At 38.3% G+C, this 20,562-nt stretch overlaps 2 protein-coding genes across 5 annotated transcripts in view; one reads left to right on the forward strand and one right to left on the reverse strand.

Annotated features, from left to right (window-relative positions):
- The window catches only part of LOC148869034 (ABC transporter G family member 3-like), a 52,615-nt gene extending 36,783 nt beyond the window's left edge, over positions 1-15,832 (forward strand). For 2 of the 4 annotated variants that reach the window (XM_088969145.1, XM_088969146.1), the window contains exons 5-12: positions 4,141-4,312; positions 4,502-4,615; positions 5,543-5,671; positions 6,292-6,483; positions 9,370-9,456; positions 13,192-13,464; positions 14,803-14,910; positions 15,468-15,832. In XM_088969145.1, coding sequence (XP_088825271.1) covers positions 4,141-4,312; positions 4,502-4,615; positions 5,543-5,671; positions 6,292-6,483; positions 9,370-9,456; positions 13,192-13,464; positions 14,803-14,910; positions 15,468-15,722 — 1,330 coding nt within the window. In that variant the 3' untranslated portion in view covers positions 15,723-15,832. Of the gene's footprint in view, positions 1-4,140; positions 4,313-4,501; positions 4,616-5,542; positions 5,672-6,291; positions 6,484-9,369; positions 9,457-13,191; positions 13,465-13,623; positions 13,779-14,802; positions 14,911-15,467 lie in introns of all 4 variants that reach the window. The other 2 variants (XR_016107109.1, XM_088969147.1) reach the window with 2 other exon arrangements.
- A 2,029-nt stretch (positions 15,833-17,861) lies between these two features.
- LOC148869035 (UDP-glycosyltransferase 86A1-like) lies at positions 17,862-19,971 on the reverse strand. The gene is made up of 2 exons (XM_088968641.1): positions 19,075-19,971; positions 17,862-18,991 (listed from the first exon to the last, which is right to left on the reverse strand). Exons 1-2 carry the CDS (start codon positions 19,595-19,597, stop codon positions 18,036-18,038), a joined length of 1,479 nt encoding a protein of 492 aa, XP_088824767.1. The 5' UTR covers positions 19,598-19,971; the 3' UTR covers positions 17,862-18,035.
- Positions 19,972-20,562: the final 591 nt, after the last annotated feature.

The raw sequence follows: 20,562 nt of genomic DNA on the forward strand, positions 1-20,562 counted from the left end.
CTAAATGGCCTCCGTATGACAAGAAGACTAGGCCTGACCAACCTGGAGGTTCAAGGTGATTCTAGCAACACAATAAAGTGGCTTGGTGATGTGGGCGCCGGCAGCAGCAGCAGTAATTTAGTGTTCTCAGCAGCAGCAATTTAGTGTTCTCATCCTATCTTATCTATTCAGTATTCTTACCTTATCTGCTTTCAGTAGCAGGGATTAGTAGGAGTCTTATCTATTCAGTGTTCTTATCTTATCAGTTCAGTAGTATGGATTAGTAGGGAGTCTTATCTTATCTTATCAGTTCAATAGGATAGATTAAGGGAGTCTTATCTTATCTTATCAGTTCAGTAGGATAGATTAAGGGAATCTTATCTTATCTTATCTTATCAGTTCAGTAGGATAGATTAGTAGGGAGTCTTCCTAATTAGCAAGGAGTCTTCCTAAAAGTAGGACTCTTATCTCTTGTAATCTCCTATTTAAGGAGCTGAGAATATTGAATAAAGGATTGAAAATTTCAGTCAAGAAAGAGAGCAAAGGAGAGTTGGTGATCTCTTGAACAAATCACCTTTTAGGGCGGCAAGATAGGCTCTTCAAGAAAAGGGAGGAACAAGGGAAAAAATGAGGTTTTCCCCGTGGACCGACCCATGACGTGATCCTATTCCCGGGCCCATAACAATGTAGCTGAGCAAGGTGTCATGGGTGACCTTGAGCAGTTGAAGACTAGGGTTCAGGATCTGGAGCTCAAGATCGTGGAAAACAGCACGGAGGTGCGCAAGATCAAGGACGACGTCCGAGAATTAAGGCGCTTGATGGAGTTGTACTTCTCCAGCAAGGAAAGGAACCCAGAAGGGGCTGCAACCACAATCAGCTGCCGACCAGACGTGGCAGAATCGTCGGGCGAGCAGCAGGTTGTTGACCTTGCGCAAGTTAGCAACACCCAAAATGTCACGATTAAGCAGGAATCCGGTGTCGTTGAGGTGTCGCAGAATCTTGGGATTGCATATCTTCAAGTTGTTGCAGGTGCTGGGGCAAGTGCTGGTGAAGGAGCTTGTATGCCTCATGTTGCGGCTACAAGTGTTGCAAAAGAGTGTTTGTTAGCTGCAGTCAGATCAGATCCTAGGGCTGCACATATCTGGGTAAATCTTCCTAATGCATACTATTTGGCTGGTGATCATAGAAGTGCTGGAAGGTGCCTGGAGAAGGCAGCAAAACTGGAGCCTAATTGCATGTCAACTCGATATGCTGTCGCGCTTCATCGTATCAAGGATGTAGAAAGGTCTCAAGATCCCACTGAACAACTTTCATGGGTTGCAAATGAAATGGCTTCAATACTCAGAGAAGGGGACTCTGCAACAATTGAGCTTCGGATAGCATGGGCAGGACTTGCCATGGTTCACAAGCCTTAACATGAAATTGCAGCAACGTTTGGAACTGGACATAGTGATTTGACGGAAGTGGAAGAGCGAGTTATGTACACACTAAAGCAGGCAATAGAAGAGGATCCAGATGATGCGGTTCAGTGGCACCAGCTTGGCCTTCACAATCTTTGTACTCTACAATTCAAGACGTCTTAGAAGTACCTTAAGGCTGCAGTTGGCCGCGGCAAAGAATGCAGCTATGCATGGTCAAATCTTGGTATCTCACTACAGCTGTCTGAGGATGAACCCTCTTCATTGGAACCCGATCCAGGAGGGCAAAATCATTCCACCTATCCGGGATTCCTTTGATTGTGTTTCAAGACACCCATCCTGAATTCGAGCTTGAGGACAAGCTCGTAGTCCAGGAGGGGAGTAATGATGTGGGCGCCGGCAGTAGCAACAGTAATTTGGTGCAGCAGCAACAGTAATTTAGTGTTCTTAGCAGCAACAATTTAGTGTTCTCATCCGATCTTATCTATTCAGTATTCTTACCTTATCTGCTTTCAGTAGCAGGGATTAGTAGGAGTCTTATCTATTCAGTGTTCTTATCTTATCAGTTCAGTAGTATGGATTAGTAGGGAGTCTTATCTTATCTTATCAGTTCAGTAGGATAGATTAAGGGAGTCTTATCTTATCTTATCTTATCAGTTCAGTAGGATAGATTAGTAGGGAGTCTTCCTAATTAGCAAGGAGTCTTCCTAAAGGTAGGACTCCTATCTCTTGTAATCTCCTATTTAAGGAGCTGAGAATATTGAATAAAGGATCGAGAATTTCAGTCAAGAAAGAGAGCAAGGGAGAGTTGGTGATCTCTTGAACAAATCACCTTTTAGGGCGGCAAGATAGGTTCTTCAAGAAAAGGGAGGAACAAGGGAAAACATGAGGTTTTCCCAGTGGACCGACCCGTGACGAGATCCTATTTCCGGGCCCATAACACTTGGGGAGATGGAAGGAGGACCTGGGAGATTGGCTAACTACCTTGACAAGGCTAGAGATCTGTTACAATACTTGAATGCATCTTTAATCTAGATTCCCAGGAATTTGAACTCTGTAGCAGATAATTTAGCCAAGTCTGGTGCTCACAGGGTAAACTTTTATAGTAATAGTATAATGCCTTTGTAACCTGTTTGCGACTATCCTTTTGTGTCCTTTTGTACATCATCTCATGTACTCTCTTTTTTCTCTTCAATAATATATAAAATTACTCTTTTTCTCAAAAAGAATCAATGAAAAGAATCCCTCCCTTTGAAGGGTCTCTATTTATAGGTGAAGAGGGATGCCCATATGTGCATGGAGTGAAGGATTCCTGAACTTCCATAAGGCGATTTTAAACTCAGATCTCTAGGCTGATTTGATAAGGATATACATCGGATCGTAGAATGGGGACCAACTATTGGCCCATGTGTTCTGTTGTTATCACCCTCTCACGATCTTACCACGTGTCGTGTGTGGGAAGCTTTTGCAGGGTGCATGTGCTTTACAACACCTTGCTTTTCTATCCATGGGTCTGTGCAGGCTTTCTCTGCAGAATTACAATCTATTAGATGTTATAGTGGCCAGCCACAATTAGTGGCCTGGCATTCTCTAAAAATAGTGTTGTGGTGAGTAACCACGGCTTTCTTGGAGACGAGCATGTTTGTGTGTTTGCAGTTCAGGATATTCTTCTGTGTTACTATGTGAACATGCAAGTCCATCCTCTTACACTCTAAATCTTCTATTGTAGTTTGATATGCCTTGTGCTGATTTTTCTTAGGCCTAGAAGTATTTCTCTTAGGCAGCTGAATAGGACACTTAGTGATGATGTGTCCTTATTGCTTGTAGTAGGAAACTGAGTCAGTCCTGAAAGGGAATGTACAAGGTCAAAAACCAAAAAGATGAGTTTAAAAATCCTCCTGAATATGGTTCAATCACCGAACAAGCGAAATAGGAAGGAAAAGAAGGCTAGAGTGCTACCAAATTTGTGATTTCACAAAGATCTAATCAGGCATAGGTGAGATCTAGCCCATGAAGCGAGATCTGTTTCTCCTTTTCTTCAGGAAACTAGCAGATATTGATTGATTGAAACAGTCCCTGAACAGCAGCAATACCTTCTGAGATACTAGCCAAAGCCGTCCTCTAAAGTTCCTTAGGGAGAGCTTCCAATAGAAGAATCAAATACCTTTAGCAAGTCAAATGAATTGAACCTGATCTCGTAACAGTCCCTGAACAGCAGCAATACCTTCTGAGATAATAGCCAAAATAGACCTCTAAAGTTCCTTAGGGAGAGCTTCCAATAGAAGAATCAAATACCTTTAGCAAGTCAAATGAATTGAACCTGGTCTCGAAACAGTCCCTGAACATCAGCAATACTTTCTGAGATAATAGCCAAAACAGTCTAAAGTTCCTTAGAGAGAGCCTCCAATAGTGGAATCAAATACCTTTAGCAAGTCAAATGAATTGAACCTGGTCTGAAGCTATGTGAGAAGCAGTTTGAAGAAGACAAATAATTGAATGGGTGTGTCAAGTGATGCACATGCCCAAAGAAAAATTTATATATTAATGAGGTACAAAGTGAGAAAGGACAGTTCTTCCCTTCTCTTACAAAGATAAAAGATGTATATACAAGTATGATACACTATGTAAGTACGTAATATAACAATGATCCCAAAAGGAATCAGTACGAAGATTCTCTACATGAATGCCTTATTTTTCTTTTCTTCTGTCCCTTTTAGTTTGACATTATATTTTTTATTTCCAGTGTGTCTGCACTTCTGATGATGGTAACCTTGAAGAAACTCGCAAGCACAGGCTGCACCCTTATTTTCACTATGTACCAAAGCAGCACAGAAGTATTTGGCCTTTTCGATCGGATTTGTCTTCTTTCAAATGGAAACACACTATTTTTTGGAGAAACACTGGCATGTCTGCAGGTGACTTGTCCTATTGGTCTGATGCATTATATCTCCTTCTATCTAGAAAGAAAATCCAACAAAGCATTATATGATATTCTATATAAAATGCATTATATAACCTATATAAAATTTTTGTTTATTTGTATTTATTTATTTCTTTATTTATGTTTTGGAGGAAATTAACTTGACACTGTTTTGTTAATGTAGCACTTCTCAAATGCTGGATTTCCTTGCCCAATAATGCAAAGCCCCTCTGATCACTTTCTACGCGCAATAAATACAGATTTTGACAGGATCATAGCCATGTGCAAAAACTGGCAGGTATTTATTTTTTGTGGGGGAGAGCAGTGTTTCAATTTAAAAGCTTTTCCTTCCTCTTCTTTTCTGCAAGTAAGGTTTTGAAATCCCTAGCTCTACTCCTCTACTGCTATTATCCCTCATCATCCACATACAAGTTGACCATTATAGCCAATTTATTGTATCACTGGTAACTTTCTTTAATTGCAATAAAATTTCTACACTTACAACAGTGACTTTGTGGTGGGGTCATCATTCTCCCTTGTTTCTTGCTGCTGGAAGTTAAAATAAGTGGGAAAATATTCAAAAGAAAGTTAAGCAAGAGCAGAAGAATAATTGTACAAGATGGTTGGCGGGTTGCAATTGTGTAGATTCTTTTTATATGGCCCTGAGACTCTTGCAACTTCATAAAAGAAGCTAGGGCGTCAGCATCTAGAATAACTAAATTTTCAGGTGGTTTCCTATATAAGTCAATGACCTTGCAGATTCCCATGCTAGAGAGGAGTTAGGGTTGGGGAGGGCTGGCCAGTTTTGGGGTGCTCATGATCGGGAGGGTAACAACAATTAACCTATGTTTCTAAAGAAAGGCCAGAAAAAAAGGGTAAGAAAGAAGTTAAATTAATAGTATTTGCTCTTCTTTTATTAAATTTTAATGAAATTTCAGTTATTTATCAAAAAAAAAAAAACCTTAAACTAACATTTTTGTGAACCTTTGGGCTATAATACATATGTGCAGACTCTTGTACATGTATGTCTAGGTTGATGGTCTGAACAGTCAATTTGGTTTTGAAAACATTGGTTAAACCCAATATCTTTCCTCCGTTGGGTCCTAACTGCATTTCATATGCAACTGATGTTTTACTCTTTTCTTTCTTTGTGTGTGCATGCATTCATATGTTTCTTTTGTAACTGATTCACCTACTCATGACAGAAAGGTAACACTCTTGACAGGATGACCATGGGGATTTTTCATCCGTAAATATGGACACTGCAGTAGCAATACGTACCCTTGAAGCAACGTACAAATCATCCAGTGATGCTGCTGCAGTTGAATCTATGTTAGCAAGACTCACAGATAAGGTGCAATTTATCACCCTTATAAATTCATTTCCTTGTTAGCGTTGAATTGTTTTTAGTAGCTAAAGTTGTGTGCAAAGTAGCTTGAAGTACTAAGCACTCTTAATTATATTTAGAAGTTTTCTGCGAAGTGGAAAAATGTTGCATTAGCTTGTTCAAGATTATAAAGTTGTAGAAATCTTTGTTTGCTTCTTGTGGCTCTATCTGTGGTTGGAATTGATTTTTCTAATGATGTCTTATGGATCTCTTGTTAGAGGCTGGCAACTATTGTAGTCCATGTAAGAGAAATAGGTTGAAATATTTCATTAGCTCTATTTTTCATTGTCCCAGAGATAGTGTGGACAAGTGGATGGAAAAGACCTTGAAACATCTTTAAGGCTGAGCTTTACTTCCCTTTTCTTGAGAAGCTTGTAAGGACCCCACCAATGATACATCATCCCCACTCTGCACATATTGTAAATTTTGTTGTAAACATATGAACAATATATGGAACATATGCGTTCATGTATAATCATATTGGCTAAATGTGTTTATTAGGAAGACTTATAAGAAAGAAACCCGTGTTGCATTTAGCATGCTTACTTATTTGCTTTTTAGGGTCATTTCTTAAATTATTTTTACAGGAAGGTCCAATTCTTAAGAGCAGGGGCAAGGCTAGCAATGCTACAAGGGTAGCGGTTTTGACATGGAGATCATTATTAATTATGTCAAGGGAATGGAAGTACTTCTGGCTTCGGCTGGTTCTCTGCATGTTTCTCACACTATGTGTTGGTACAATATTTTCTGGCCTAGGGCATTCCTTGTCATCTGTAGTGGTGAGTGTTCTCCCCTCCCAAAAGGACGAATGCATTAATTGCATTGAGCTCAGAGTTAACTCTTGATATTTGTGTATATGGACAATGTGTTCATGCATGCAAATACATCAAGAATAACATCTAAGAAGGTCCCAAGTTCCAACTATACATGTTACTCTATGTTTTTATTTCCTTATTTTTGATATTCCTTCCAGATTTCATCTTAACAGTTTCAGCTTTCCATATAATTAAAATTTTTCTTGTTTCTTTCTTTATTGTGCTTCCATGAGAGTATGTGGCAGTGTAGCTCTTAATATTAGTTTTCTTTCTATGCTACAAGTCTACCCCACATTGTTCTTCTCCAATACTTGAAAACTTGAAAACTATTAGTACTATTTTTATTGTCTTTTGTCTCCGAGTTGTGGGTCATGGGTTTGACCGTTTAGGTAGAATGGGCCATACTGTGCCAGACCAGTACATATAATATAACTACATATTTTTAGTTATAAACACATTTTATTAATAAATAATGTACTAATTATATTGTACATGTAATATATGCATTATTTTATGTTTAATTCATATTTCTAAATCAGGTTTTTACTTTTTATTTGTAAAAAATGCTAAAAATTTTAATTTAAGACCGAAAAAATATTTTTTTTGGCAAAAATAGCAGTGCAAGGTGCCTTTGGCGCCTTGGGATGCATAGATCTCAAAAAGTTACCCAAAAAAGAAAAAGATCACCCCAATCAGACATCCAAGCGCAAAGTAATGGCCTCTAGATGTTTGTATGCACATTTAATGTACAACCCATAATTGAGTGACTGGATTAAACAGGTCAATGGTTCAACCGCCTAGGTTAGGCGGTTTTTGGATAGTGATGATTTCTCAAATATGGAAACGATCAAGGTTTGTATCACCCTGAACCAGCTGATAAATTTGGAGAACTCTTTTCTTTGTGTTGTGCACCTGAAGGGGGAAATTTGTGTCAGAGCAGTTCATACAAGAGAGGACACAGCAGATTTGGGGTGTGTCACATTACGGTGACCACATCAAGAAAGAACTATTTATATTAAAGAATGTAAAAAGACACTTCTGTCCTTGTAGAGCAATAAGTTATGTACAAGAAATAAAGAATAGAAAATTACTGATTCAATAAGACAGTAAAATTACCATTCAGCCCTCACTATCACTATCTCTACAATTTGGGTGGAAAGAGATGTAGACTGGCTGGCTTGAGTTCTAGGTAGGGAACTTGTAAGGCCTTTAGAGCATGGGAGTTGTTGTGTGGTTTATCTTGCTGTCGAGGCAAAGAACTTGAAGGACATTAATGCAAGGTCAGTGATTTAAAAGGCGTGCCAGATGCACAGGTGAGGTGCATTTTAAGGTATGTGCCTCACCTAGCCCCCAGGCGCAACACTTTCAAAAGGCGTGTGCCTGATTGTACCTGGTGCACGTTGTGCTTAACCCTAGGTGTGCACCTGTTGAAAATTTGTGCATTTTTTTGGTTTTTTATGACTAGTGGCTGGGCCGGGGGCAAAGCCCCCGGATCCCCGACAAGCCTCTTGAAACCCAAACAAGTCCATATTTTTCTGGGCCAATTGGAATAGGAAACTCATCGAGAGCTGAGATTCTAACAGCTTTGGAAGGGATTGAAAGGGCTAAGGATTTGCACATAAACAAGCTGATCATAGAAGGAGACTCTGAGACTGTATTGAACTGGTTAAATGAAGACAACTCAAGATTATGGAGCTACAGCAATGAAAAGAGGAAATACAAATGGTTGACCAAGGACGTGGAAGTTCAATGCACATGGATAAAGAGAAGTGCAAACTTTTGTATTTTGGGTGTTTAGTGGCAGTTGTTGGGAGTTAAGATATTTTATCTCCCTTTCTATGTATTTCCATTCCTCAATCAATTAATGAAATCTCTGTTATTGATAAAAAAAAATTAGTGTCTTGAATTCTTAATCCCCTCGAAGCTTTGAAAACCCCATATTAGTATCTTAAATTCTTAATCCCCTTGAATTTGTTTTATATGTTATGCTTGATTTTATTTTAAACATGTTTTACATGTTATGTTTATGTATTTAAATTTGAGACAATAGGTTTTTAAAACATTTATTTTAAATTAAGTTTATGTTTTTAATTTTTATTATGCTTAATATTTTTTTAATTTTCTTTTTTGATTTTTTGGCATTTTTTTTTGAAAATTTTAGTTTTTTTTGTTGCATTTTGCACCTTGCTTTGAAAAGGCATATGCCTCACCTTGCACCTCATGTGTCAGGCGCAAAATGCCACTTGTGCTTTTTTTTTGCGCCTTGTGCTCATAAAACACTGGGCAAGGTTTGATGAAGGGTTTGTAGGTTGTTTTTTGCAAAGGCAAGGCTTTACTGTGAACAGAAGCTTGGTTTAAATTAATATCCCTGATTTAGATTTATGGGGGTAAGGGATCTTGCAGACTTACTGAGCTAATAGAGTTAGATACTTCCCAATGAAATCGGTTTCAAAACTGAAGTTTGTTCTAGGTGGCAAAACTTGTTCTTATCAGGCTATGAGCCTATGATGGCTTCCATCATGAATTTCTTATAATAATGAGTTATTTTATTTCATTTTTGGTTCATGGGGCTACACAACGGGATAGCCCTCCTTCCCTCCCACTCCCAACCCTGGTGGCAGTGGGATGTGATCCCAAGTCTGCTACAATGAGCATGCTTCTTAAAAAACTTTTTTTTTAAATTTTTTTGGTGGTTCATTTGTTTGGCATATTTAAAATTTTTGAATGTTTTGGAGGATGCCAACCATTTTTACTCGTTTTATTGGCGTATTGCCAAGTTATTTCTGTATATTATATTTTGTGTCATTTACCATGTTCATTTCCTTTATTCTATGCCTCTTATGGTTGCAGGTGAGAGTTGCAGCAATATTCGTATTTGTATCATTCACTTCCTTGCTAAGTATTGCTGGATTACCTTCTCATCTAACTGACATAAAGGTAAATCATTCTGTTTTTTCTCACTCCCCTCCTCCCTCCTTCAGATTGGTAGCAATGAAACAAAAAAAAATGTTAATAAGAGAGAAATAGAGGGGGTCTCCCAATGTTGAAACTATTGTTATTCAGATTTTCAGTAACATTTCCTGTATGTTTCCCCTCTCAATGTTGGCTTAAGGAATAATGGAACTACTCAATACATCATGTCATTCCAAGAATTCTATTCACTTTTTTTTTTTTTATCAGCACCACAAATTGATTCGTTATATTAAAAGAGCATATACAACAAGAAGTTGTGGGCGGAAAACAAAAAGCCCAAAAGAAACTATCCCATTAATTATAAAACAGCCCAGAACATAGATTGTCTTTGAATCCCTTGTTTAGCTAAACCATCCGCCATGTGGTTAGCTGATCTCCTAATCCACCTTATTTGTACCAAGATGTCTTTAGATATCTGCTTGAAGCGCCTGAGCTCATTCCTTAGCTTCCATATTACTCCTTCCCCCTTCTTCAGCCAATTCACAACAATTGTTGAATCCCCTTCAATAATCAGCCTGTGAATCCCCATTTCTTTAGCTTTTTCTACTCCATACACTGCTGCCATCAGTTCTGATCTCACCACATCACCATGCTGAACAGGACTTGAGTACATGGCTAAAATATTTCCATCCTTGTCCCTTATTACCCCACCAATACCCGATGGGCTAGGATTTCCCAAACAGCTATCATCGAAATTTAATTTCTTCCACCCAGCAGTTGGCGGAGACTCAGACCTCATGTACTAAAGGTCTTCCAGATGAAGTGTCAACAATTGTTCCCCATGATCTGAAGAAACCGTAAAATTACTTAACAGCTTTAAGGTTTCCACCCAATGTGCCACCCTTAAAGTGGTTCAGGGGGTAGACCGGCCTTAAACCGGCCCATCTGAACCAGTTTCGTAAAAAATAAAAAAAAAAACAGTACCGATACAGGCCGATACGCCCTGTATCGATATTTTGAACCTTGCTTCAATCACAGCTTCTTTTATTTCTTTCCTTGTCATAAAAAATCCTTAGGTTTCTTTCTTCCCAAATTGTCCAAGCCACAGCTGCTCTAGTGCATCTCCCCGTAATCCTGCCTCTTCTTTTAGAGCACCTAAAAATGTGAGAATTAAAGAAGCCTTTCAGATTATCAGGGGGAGTCCAACTGCAACCAAACAGAGAGGAAAACCATTCCCAAGTATAGTTAGCAAAAGGACAGGAGATTAAAAGATGAAAAGCAGTCTCACCATACAACTTACATTAGGAGCACCAGTTTGGGGACAAGCACCAATTTGGTCTTTTCCTCTGAAGCAGATACGCAAGTTTTAATGGAGCCATGGAACACTTCCCAACAGAAAGCACTGACTTTAGGAGGAATGGGCTGAAACCAAACCTCCTTGACAGGGAAAGAAGGAAAGGGGGAGGTAGCAATAAGAGAATTCAAAAGGGACTTGCAAGAGAAGGACCCTGACTGATTGAGTGCCCACACTCTAGAATCTGATCCACCATCCCCCAAGACCACTGAATTCAACAAGAGAATCTATTCACTGTTTTTTGTAGTTTTAATTAATGACCATAGAGCATTTTCTCATATCTTGTTTCACTGGTTTTTTGTCATTCTCAGTTTTCTTTCTTGATAAAGCTTGTAAATTTATTAACCTTTTGGGAAGGTTGGTTGGATCCTAACACAATATATGTAGTTCTCTTGTTAGGATATTTCCAGTAATTCCTAACATCATAAATACTCAGAACAAATGAAATGGCACTGAGTCATAAGCTGACAAGGCATGGCATTTTTACCTTCTTTTGATTCACTCTTCCTCATTTTATGCAAGGTTCAAAAAATCGATACGATACGCCCCGTATCGGGCGTATCGTATCGTATCTTTCAGGTGAACAGGTGTTTTGGGACTCCACCCTTTTTATACTCCCCAAAAACCAAATTTTGAAAAAAAAAAACTAAAAAAAATATTTGTGTGTATCTAAGTACCGATACGCAGAGGCGTATCAATACTTTGAACCATGATTTTATGTTTCCTGTTTCATCCTTTTTTTTTACATTAGTTCCATTTCTACCCCATCCTCCTCCTGTCTTTTTCTCTGTGGCTTGTTCTGTTTATTATACATAGTATGTGTAGCACCACACCCCTTAATCCTGTGGTATCATATTTGCATTCAACCCAAAGTTGTCAGACAGGCTGTAGGTAAAACCATGCACTTAAGATCTTCTGCTCATCACACTGTAAAAACCTATGTAACCAATGACACGTGATGATAGGTTATGTAGCCTTTTATACTGTGGTGTGCTGCAGATCCTGTTTTAAAACCATGGCCATTGAATCATAGGTCAAATGGTTCAACCATCCTATTTGATCCATTGACATGCTTTAAAAATGTGGAAAATTTTAAAAAAGTCGACATTATCTTTTAATTAGCTTTTGCATCAAGATAAACTTAAAACAATAAATTCATATGAAGTTAGTTTATAAAGTTGGTGGACTATTTATTTCTCTACTGCAACTTTGCAAAAAGTTTATGGGTTCAATTGCTTCGCATTTTTGGGGTGCACGGTTACTTCCAGAAACCATGGAAGACTTCTTATGGAGCTGGCATGTGAGATGACTAAGTATGAGGGGGATTTTATATGGGAAATATTCCCTTGCCTTTGGTGTGGACCATATAGTCAGAAAGAAATGCTAGGATTAATGAGGTCAGCCTTGCAGATTCAGTAGCCAAGGACTAATGGGGCAGGTTATACTCTTGGTTAGCAATCCATTGATAAAAATGCACTTTCTTGTAACCCAAAAGACATTTTGGTTGCCGGTTCTCAGTCCAAAGGTCCAGTCTTGTCCTGTTCGAGTCTGGGAATGCTGATTCTTCCTAGACATATTGCATACATGTTGTAATTGCCTTAAGAAATAGAGGGTCGTTGCCCAATGTTGGTCTTGGACTCATGGCTATAGGGATGGGCTGGATATGGACCTAACATTCGGTGTTTTTTTCCACAAAAATTGGCCAGTCTCAGTATAGGATCCATGTTCTCATATTTGTCAAATTTTACCATTCAATGAAGCCATGGCTCCCTTATTGTACTTCCCAGTCTTGCCTTAAGGCTAGACTGGCTAGTAAATATAATAGTTAAAATGAACTTGCTACCTTATAAACAATTATAAGGCATTTATCACCTTATTGTCTCAGTATTTTTGACAATAAATTGAAAATTCTAAGAGATTTATTGCAGAATGCAAATAGAACATAATTTGTGCATGCTGAGGTAAATTATACTTCATATTTAGAAGGAACTTGATCATATAAGGAGGCATTTTGAGGAATCTTTAATTTACGAAACCTTTCATCATTGAGTCTAGGCATCAAGTAATGTAGATATAACCACACCTCTGATTTCTGCAAGTAGCAAATCATTCACATGAAAAATACATTGTTTGACTTTTGAACTTTTGATAAAAGAAAGAATTTTTGTAAAGCTTCCAAGAAAAATTGCCTGCTGAGAAATTTGATTATCTTCTCCATGTAATAGGGTCATGCTTTTTTATTCTCTCATTCACTGCTGATTTTGACAAGAATTTGCTGTGGGCAAGCTGGTCTGTGTATTGTCCACTTGAAGCTTGAACACTTGAATTTTATGTGGGAACTTAAAGATTCTTTATATGGAATCATCTTATATTTATTAAAATTTTTGCTTATTATTCTTTTCCAGGTCTACACACATGAGGCAGCAAATCAGCATTCAGGGGCATTTGTTTTCTTACTTGGCCAGCTCCTCTCTAGCATTCCATTCCTATTCCTCATCTCGATTTCAGCAAGTCTTGTCTTCTACTTTCTCATAGGACTGCGGGATGAGTTCAGTCTGGTGATGTATTTTGTGCTAAATTTCTTCATGTGCCTTTTAGTAAATGAGGGCATCATGCTACTTGTTGCTTCTCTTTGGAGAGAGCTTTTCCAGAGTGTTTTGACATTGTTGTTCATTCATGTAAGTGCAATACAACTTCCTTTTGACTTACTAGTGTTGTATTGCAACTGAACTTCAAAGGTGTGGGTGCTTATTTCTAACTTGGAGGAATTGTTTAATTTGTTATACTGTTCATTATTATAGTGATTAATACAAGTTTTATTCTAACAAATGTTGCAGTTTGATATCTAAGCTATACTTGGTAGTTGAGTGTGTCTGTTGTTAGAAAATACATGCTATGTATACGCGGAACTATGTGAGCAAAGGATTGATGTGTATACATGAGACTTCAATTACATCCTAGTAATACTTTGCAGCACATCAGGTTATCATATGTAAGGTTCAATGTATCAGTACACCCAATACATGAACATGTGCATCATGTGTTTTGGGTGACTGATACACTTTTTTTATTATTTTTTTGTTTCTTATTTTTGCAGGTGGTTATAATACTTGTGTTTAACATTTAAAAAATCAAAATTTCAAAAACCCTGAAACTAGGTGATTTGGTGACCCTTTGGAACAACTCAATACAGGGGATATTGTAGCAATACTTTGAACCTTAATTATATGGCAGGGAAACTGCAGTGCCAAAGCAGCATCTTCAGTAGGGCTATGAATCTGTTTGTCTAAATTTGATCCAATTAAGGTGATCCCAATTAAATTGATTTGTAATTGGATAAAATATGGGCACACCTAAGTCTGATCTGATAATATTTAAATATGTCTGCATATATCTACACAAAATTAATATGTATCTATTAGTAATGTCGGTTTTATTGTTGTACGTTTACTAGTGTTTAAGTCTTGTAATAGTTATTTTCAAGTCACTTTATTCTTGATATATGCTATTAAAGTCATTTTTAGTTATTTTTATTAATAAGATATAATATTCTGATCATTTTTAGTTTAATTTATCAATGATGTTCAATATTTAAATCTGGTCGAAGTAAACTCAATGGATAAGGTATAATTCCAATCTGAATATTAATGAATGAAATTTGCATTTGGGTATTCCTGATTGGATCCAATCCATTTGCATCTCTAATTTTCAGGAACTTGATCTGATTAGGGAGCATTGCTAAATTCATGTAACCTCTATTCTGGAGAGACCATCTCTAACAATTGGAGTCTATAAAGGAAAAAAAGATGACTAATAAAATGATCTCCATCTCATCTATAATTTCATTAATTCATCTTTGTGATGCTTTCTTTTTTCGAAAAGTGAAAAGATGTTGGTTGAGTTTTTAGTAGCTCTTGCAGTTACAGAATATTTTTTATGTAGACCTGGACTTTCTACTGATTCAAACTTATTAGCTACTTGCCAGGCTTCCTTAATCCAATGTTCATATTTTTCAGGTGCTAATGATGCTTGTAGCAGGCTACTTTAGAATTCGCAGTGATTTGCCTGGACCAGTGTGGACCTATCCATTGTCCTACATTGCTTTCCATACATACTCTATCCAGGTAGGCAGAGTGTCATGGTCTTTCCTGTTATTTCAATATTACCCTGTCAGATTAATGTTCAAATGTGTAACAAATCCATCACGGGGTTAGAGCTAATATCTTGGTTCTTGCCACAATAGCTGGTACTGATGAACCAGCTTTTTTTTTTTTTAATTTTTTGCAAGAAAAGAAGTCAAGGACTCGGAATAAGAGAGTGGGAGGGGTATCTGCACCTATTCCAATGTAATGAAGTAATAAACCAGTCTTGTTATTATGACTCATAAAAAAATGTAGTAATGAACCAGTGAAGTTTTGGCTCTAACCAGACCTAGCCAAGGACTCGGAACAAGAGAGTGGGAGGGGTATCTGCACCTAATCCAATGTAATGAAGTAATAAACCAGTCTTGTTATCATGACTCAAAAAAAATGTAGTAATGAACCAGTGAAGTCTTGGCTCTAACGAGACCTAGCCAGCTTGTTGTCAAACGAACTATTTATAGGTGGAGGAGAGGTTTGTTTAGCTTAGTTTTCATCTGAATAGATTTGATTGTCATGTTTCATCTATGCCTGTATTGCAGGGGCTTCTGGAGAACGAGTACATTGGGACTTCCTTTGCAGTCGGGCAAGTAAGGTCCATCTCTGGGGTTCAGGCTCTTCGTAGTGCATATGACATTTCTACTGATGGTAATGAGAAGTGGAAAAATTTGCTGTACTTATTTTCCATGGGAATTGGGTACCGCTTTGTTGTGTTTCTTCTGTTGTATTTCCGGTCAAGGAAGAATGCATCCACCTATAAGTTTTACGGGTCTGACAGGAGCACAAACTCAAGATGACTGTCCCTTGTATGCTACCTATTTGGGTATGTATCGAGTAATTTGGCCTTTGATCTGATTCTCTGATGCAAATTCAATATTAAAAATCTGCAATGGTCAGTTGTGCATCATCTCCTCTTGCACTTTGGACGTGATGTCAGGTTACCGAGTTGGCCTTATCCTTAAGCTCAGTTTGGACGGAGTACAAATACTAATATGTACTGTACAAAGTACAAGGTTTTGCACTTTACATATTTGTATTTGTACTCCTTCCAAACCGAGCCTTAGGCTTAGTTTGGGAAGAGTACAAATAGAAATATGTACAGGCTTAGAAATATAGTATGCAATGTTTTGTACTTTTCATATTTGTATTTCCACTAGAAAGAGTAGAAATACAAATATGTACAGTGCAAGGCCTTGTATTTTGTATTCTAGGAATGGTAGGAATGGCAATGGGTAGGGTACTTGTGCAAATTGCCGTACTCATTTCCAAACCCACCTATGTATTTCTGATTTCAAACTTGTATAACTTTTCCTCTCAATTTTTCAAACCCGTCCTGTCCCAAACCCGTTAAACCCGTTCTGACCCGTTCTACCTGTTAAATCCCATTTCCAAACGTTGTTTATTAAAAAAAAGCTTTTTAACGCTTATAGTATGACTTGAACCCGGATCAATTAATAATAGCACCAAATCTCTTAATACTGATTTAAGTCATTAAGTCATCTTGCCTTTTATGTTATTTAATGAAATAAAATAGATTTCATTAACTTTTGTGTTCATCAAAATAATCAATTCATGTATATGATTAACAATTCCAACTAAAAATAAAAAAATATATATAATATTTAAAATTAATATTTTATAACTAAATGAAATAAACAATCTATCAAATCCAAATTTACATTAAATGATGATTTTAATCTCAATAAATTTATACAAATAAAATATTAATAATAGAATAATTATCTTAGTATTTAAAATTTATAAATTTGTGCATGATATATAATGTAATAGGTTCATATTTATGCTTCCCGGGTATCAGGTATCGGATACCCTAAAGTCGAAACCCAAACCCGTCTCAAATCTTATAGGATTTTAATCTAAAATCTCAAACCCGCCCCAAACCTTATAGGGTTTTGATAAACAGGTCCTATTAGGGTCGAGATGGATCGGATACCCAAAAATTCCTATGAAATTGCCATCCCTATCTACATATTTGTATTGGTGCTCTTTCCAAATTGAGTCTTATGCTGTGTCTTGTTGCAATGCAAATAAATTTGCACTGATGCAAAACCATGATTGTAATTGTGCAAATTCTGATCTATTTTTGTTTCAAATTTTAGTTTATTTTGTTTGATTGCACTATGAAGTAAATTAAGACATGAAGTAGAATAAAGTAAATTCCAAAATAAAATTAAACAAGAATTTGCAGATTTTTACATTTGTACTGGTGCAAGTAAATTTACACTGCAACCAAATACAGCCTTAGAAACTAAAAGAAGGGGTGGAAATGAATTTGGCTCTCCTGTGGGGCTCGGATCTGCTGCTACCCACGTGCTGTTCCCACATCTATACGCACTTGACGTTACAGCTTCACACTAGGAACATCTTCATTGTTGCTCACGGAGAAATGTTCCAAATGCACGGTGGTGGTGCTCTGTGGGTAAGGATGTAGGAATAAGTTGTGGGTACCGGGTAGTAGATCCGGAGTGTCTCCTGTAAAACGGGATCTACTCTTCACACATCTCCTGTGTGATCTTTGTTCTTTGTTCTGTACTTACTGACTCCGGCACAGGAGGCCCCCTTTTGGTTTATTGTGTTACCATCTTCACTCAGTTCGAACTTTGAATCTTGCCTACACAACTGAATGTCATCTGGGAGTTTGAGTTTGTGACTTAGTTCCACTTGTAAGTTTTGTGGTTAAGGTTCAAGCCACATATATTATTGCTGGGTTTGGGCTGAAATTGATTTGGGATATTAAGTTGTTAACCCGTCCTACTCATTGTTGAGGAGACATTTCAGCACTAGATTAAGTGGGCAATTAATTAGTTCAAGTAGCAGTAGTTTGTCATCTGTGGATGCGTTCCATTCTGGGTGTTGTGTTGATAAGCATCTAATCCACTGTGGAAGACAACTTTTTAAGAAGACACTGAAACTGATTGATGTTAGCTATCCCATTAAGATCACAATCAATTCTATTTCTGCCATCAATCCCTGACAAATCCTAAATTATTTCATCAGACAACAAACAAGAGCTACACATCACACATGCCAGAACCAAAACGCCATGATTACAAACCCAAAATAGCTGACGATATACCACCACTATGTCTTTACTTGATTGGATGAACAGCTGTGTGTTCCTTGAGGCCATCTCCAAGCTTATTGTAAGTTCTGGCCGTCAGATCCTCGATAAATTGATCCAAGTTTTTCTGTGATGATCCGTCCGGCATCAGTGCATTTTCCAATGCTTTCCTCACCTCCTTAATCTTGTTCCTGCACTCATCTCCAAGTTTCCCGTTCACCAGAGCATCGATTTTCTGTGAGACTTCCTTCCGGCTGATCGACATTTTGTCCTTGATGTTCATCCCAATCCTCCAATCGTCAACAACTAATTTCCGATTAGTGAATTGATCAGTCAACAGAGGGAAGCACAGCATTGGAACTTGACACCAAATACTTTCCAATATCGAATTCCAGCCACAGTGAGTCAAGAACCCTCCAACTGCCGGATGCTTGAGCACTGCAATCTGATTGCACCACTGCACAACCTTCCCTCTATTCCCCATCTCCATCTGCTCCCCGAATCCATCAGGAAGTGGATCGGTGACGTCGGAGCTTATGATATCAGGTCGAAGCACCCAAACAAAATTAACTTTGCTGAGCAAAAGCCCATAGGCTATCTCCTCTATATCCTGTCTACCAACATGAGCATAGCTCCCGAACGAGACGTACAAGACTGACCCATGAGGCTTTGTGTCAAGCCAGTGGGCACAGTCGGACTCCGACCACAGGCTGGTGGCGACGGTGCTCTTTGTGAAACCACTTACGAAGATGGGTCCAATCGCGTAGAATGGCTTCTCGACCTGTAGAGCCGAGATGGTCTCCGGTTCGAGCTCTTGTATCGTATTACAGACTACAAAATCCGCATTCTTGACGTCCTCGAATGCCTTGAAGATCACCTGGTGCACCACTGACGATGTATCAGTCTCTTGAAGGTATGACATGAGATCCGTCGGCTCGATGGCCGGCACGCCGGGTATGTAGTTTATGGTGTCGTCGCGCTTGCCTGCTCACGAAATAAATTACACAATTAGCAGATAAAGAGATTATAATACACAGAGAGGAAAGCTGATTCAGTCACAGACGTACTGTTGCAATCAAAATGGCCGTTCATGCGTAGAAGGTTCATGTGATAGTAAAGAGTAAACACCAAAGCTGGTTCGGTCCAGAAAGAAACATAAGCAAGGCCCAACTTCTTTGCGATCATCGACGGCCACACAAAGAACGTATCGGCAATCAAACAGGTGGCCGGAGGCGGAAGGTCAGACATGACGATGTCTCGAATGAGTTCCTCGGCCCATGCCGAGGATACGTGGAGGAGAGAATACATGAATTGGTCGTGGTTGAGTGATCGGTCGAAACCAATAGGGAGACCGTCACTTACAGTTTTGTAACGGATGTCGAGACCCGATTTACGGGCACCGGCGAAGATGTCGCCGCCGCTATCTGGTTGTGCTTTGGTAGTCTGGTGATGGATTGATTGGGTGTTTATGAAGGTGATGGTGAATCCTTTGGATGCAAGATTCATGGCTAGGTGGACTGCTGGGATTACGTGGCCTTGAAGCGGGAAGGCAATAAGGATGGCATGAGGTTTTTGGTCACTGCCCACCATTGTTTTTCTTTGCAAAGTTGCAGAAGAAGAGGAGGTGGAGCAACAGAGAGAGAGAGAGAGAGAGAGATTCTTGGAGTGTTCCGGCAGATGTTGTTTGTTAAGGTTGAGAGTTAAGATATATACAGCGCAACTGGTTTAACGCTGTTAAGTAACCCAAACCAGCACTAGTGATATAACCAGAGTTGGTTAGCAGTTGCATGTAACGACAATGGACCGATGGAGCGGATGAATCTTTTAGGTGATGTTTGGCATGATGATTGATTTTTCCTTTGGCTCAGTTTGGACAGAGTACAATGCAAATAAATGCAAAATATAAGGTTTTGCACTCCTTCCAAACTGAGCCTTATGGTTCAGTAAATGAACACAAATTTACCTAATTATTTAAGAAATTAATTACTTAAATTATAACTTATAACGAAAAGATAAGAAGACTATTTTACCCTTAATTTTTGTTCAAATTTTCAAAATATAACATTTCTTGTCGGCCTAGATCTGCCTTAACAACTCCAAATCTGAAATCCCAAAATCAATAATATCTCTAGAATCTTTCTTAAAACAAGCAGAGTTCGGTTGCACAGTCATACTAATGATTTGTTATTCTAAGCTTCCGCAATAAGTCCACGCACATACAAAGCCCACAACCTACACAGTTCTTTGAAATTGAATTGAAACCTTTTCACTTTCCCGTAAACTCATCCCAAAAAACCAGAAACCGGTGTCAAAATCTTCCGGAGCTGCAGCAGAATCATTTCTTGGTCTTTCAACCCACAATAACAGAGAAATGACTTCTCTAACTCTCGTTCCCTCTCCCGAGTAGCAACTACCCAGTTCTTTAGGCGTGAAAATTGATCTTCAAAATCAGGCCCATCTTGAATTACAGAGCTCTTCTTCTTCTCTACACTATAAAGGCATCGAGTTGAGGTTATGAAGGTTCTCCCGTCGCAAAGTTCATCCAAGTAATTATC

Source organism: Nelumbo lutea, chromosome 2, assembly GCF_056320005.1.
Source record: "Nelumbo lutea isolate HS-2025 chromosome 2, American lotus-T2T, whole genome shotgun sequence".
NCBI classification, from domain to species: domain Eukaryota; kingdom Viridiplantae; phylum Streptophyta; class Magnoliopsida; order Proteales; family Nelumbonaceae; genus Nelumbo; species Nelumbo lutea.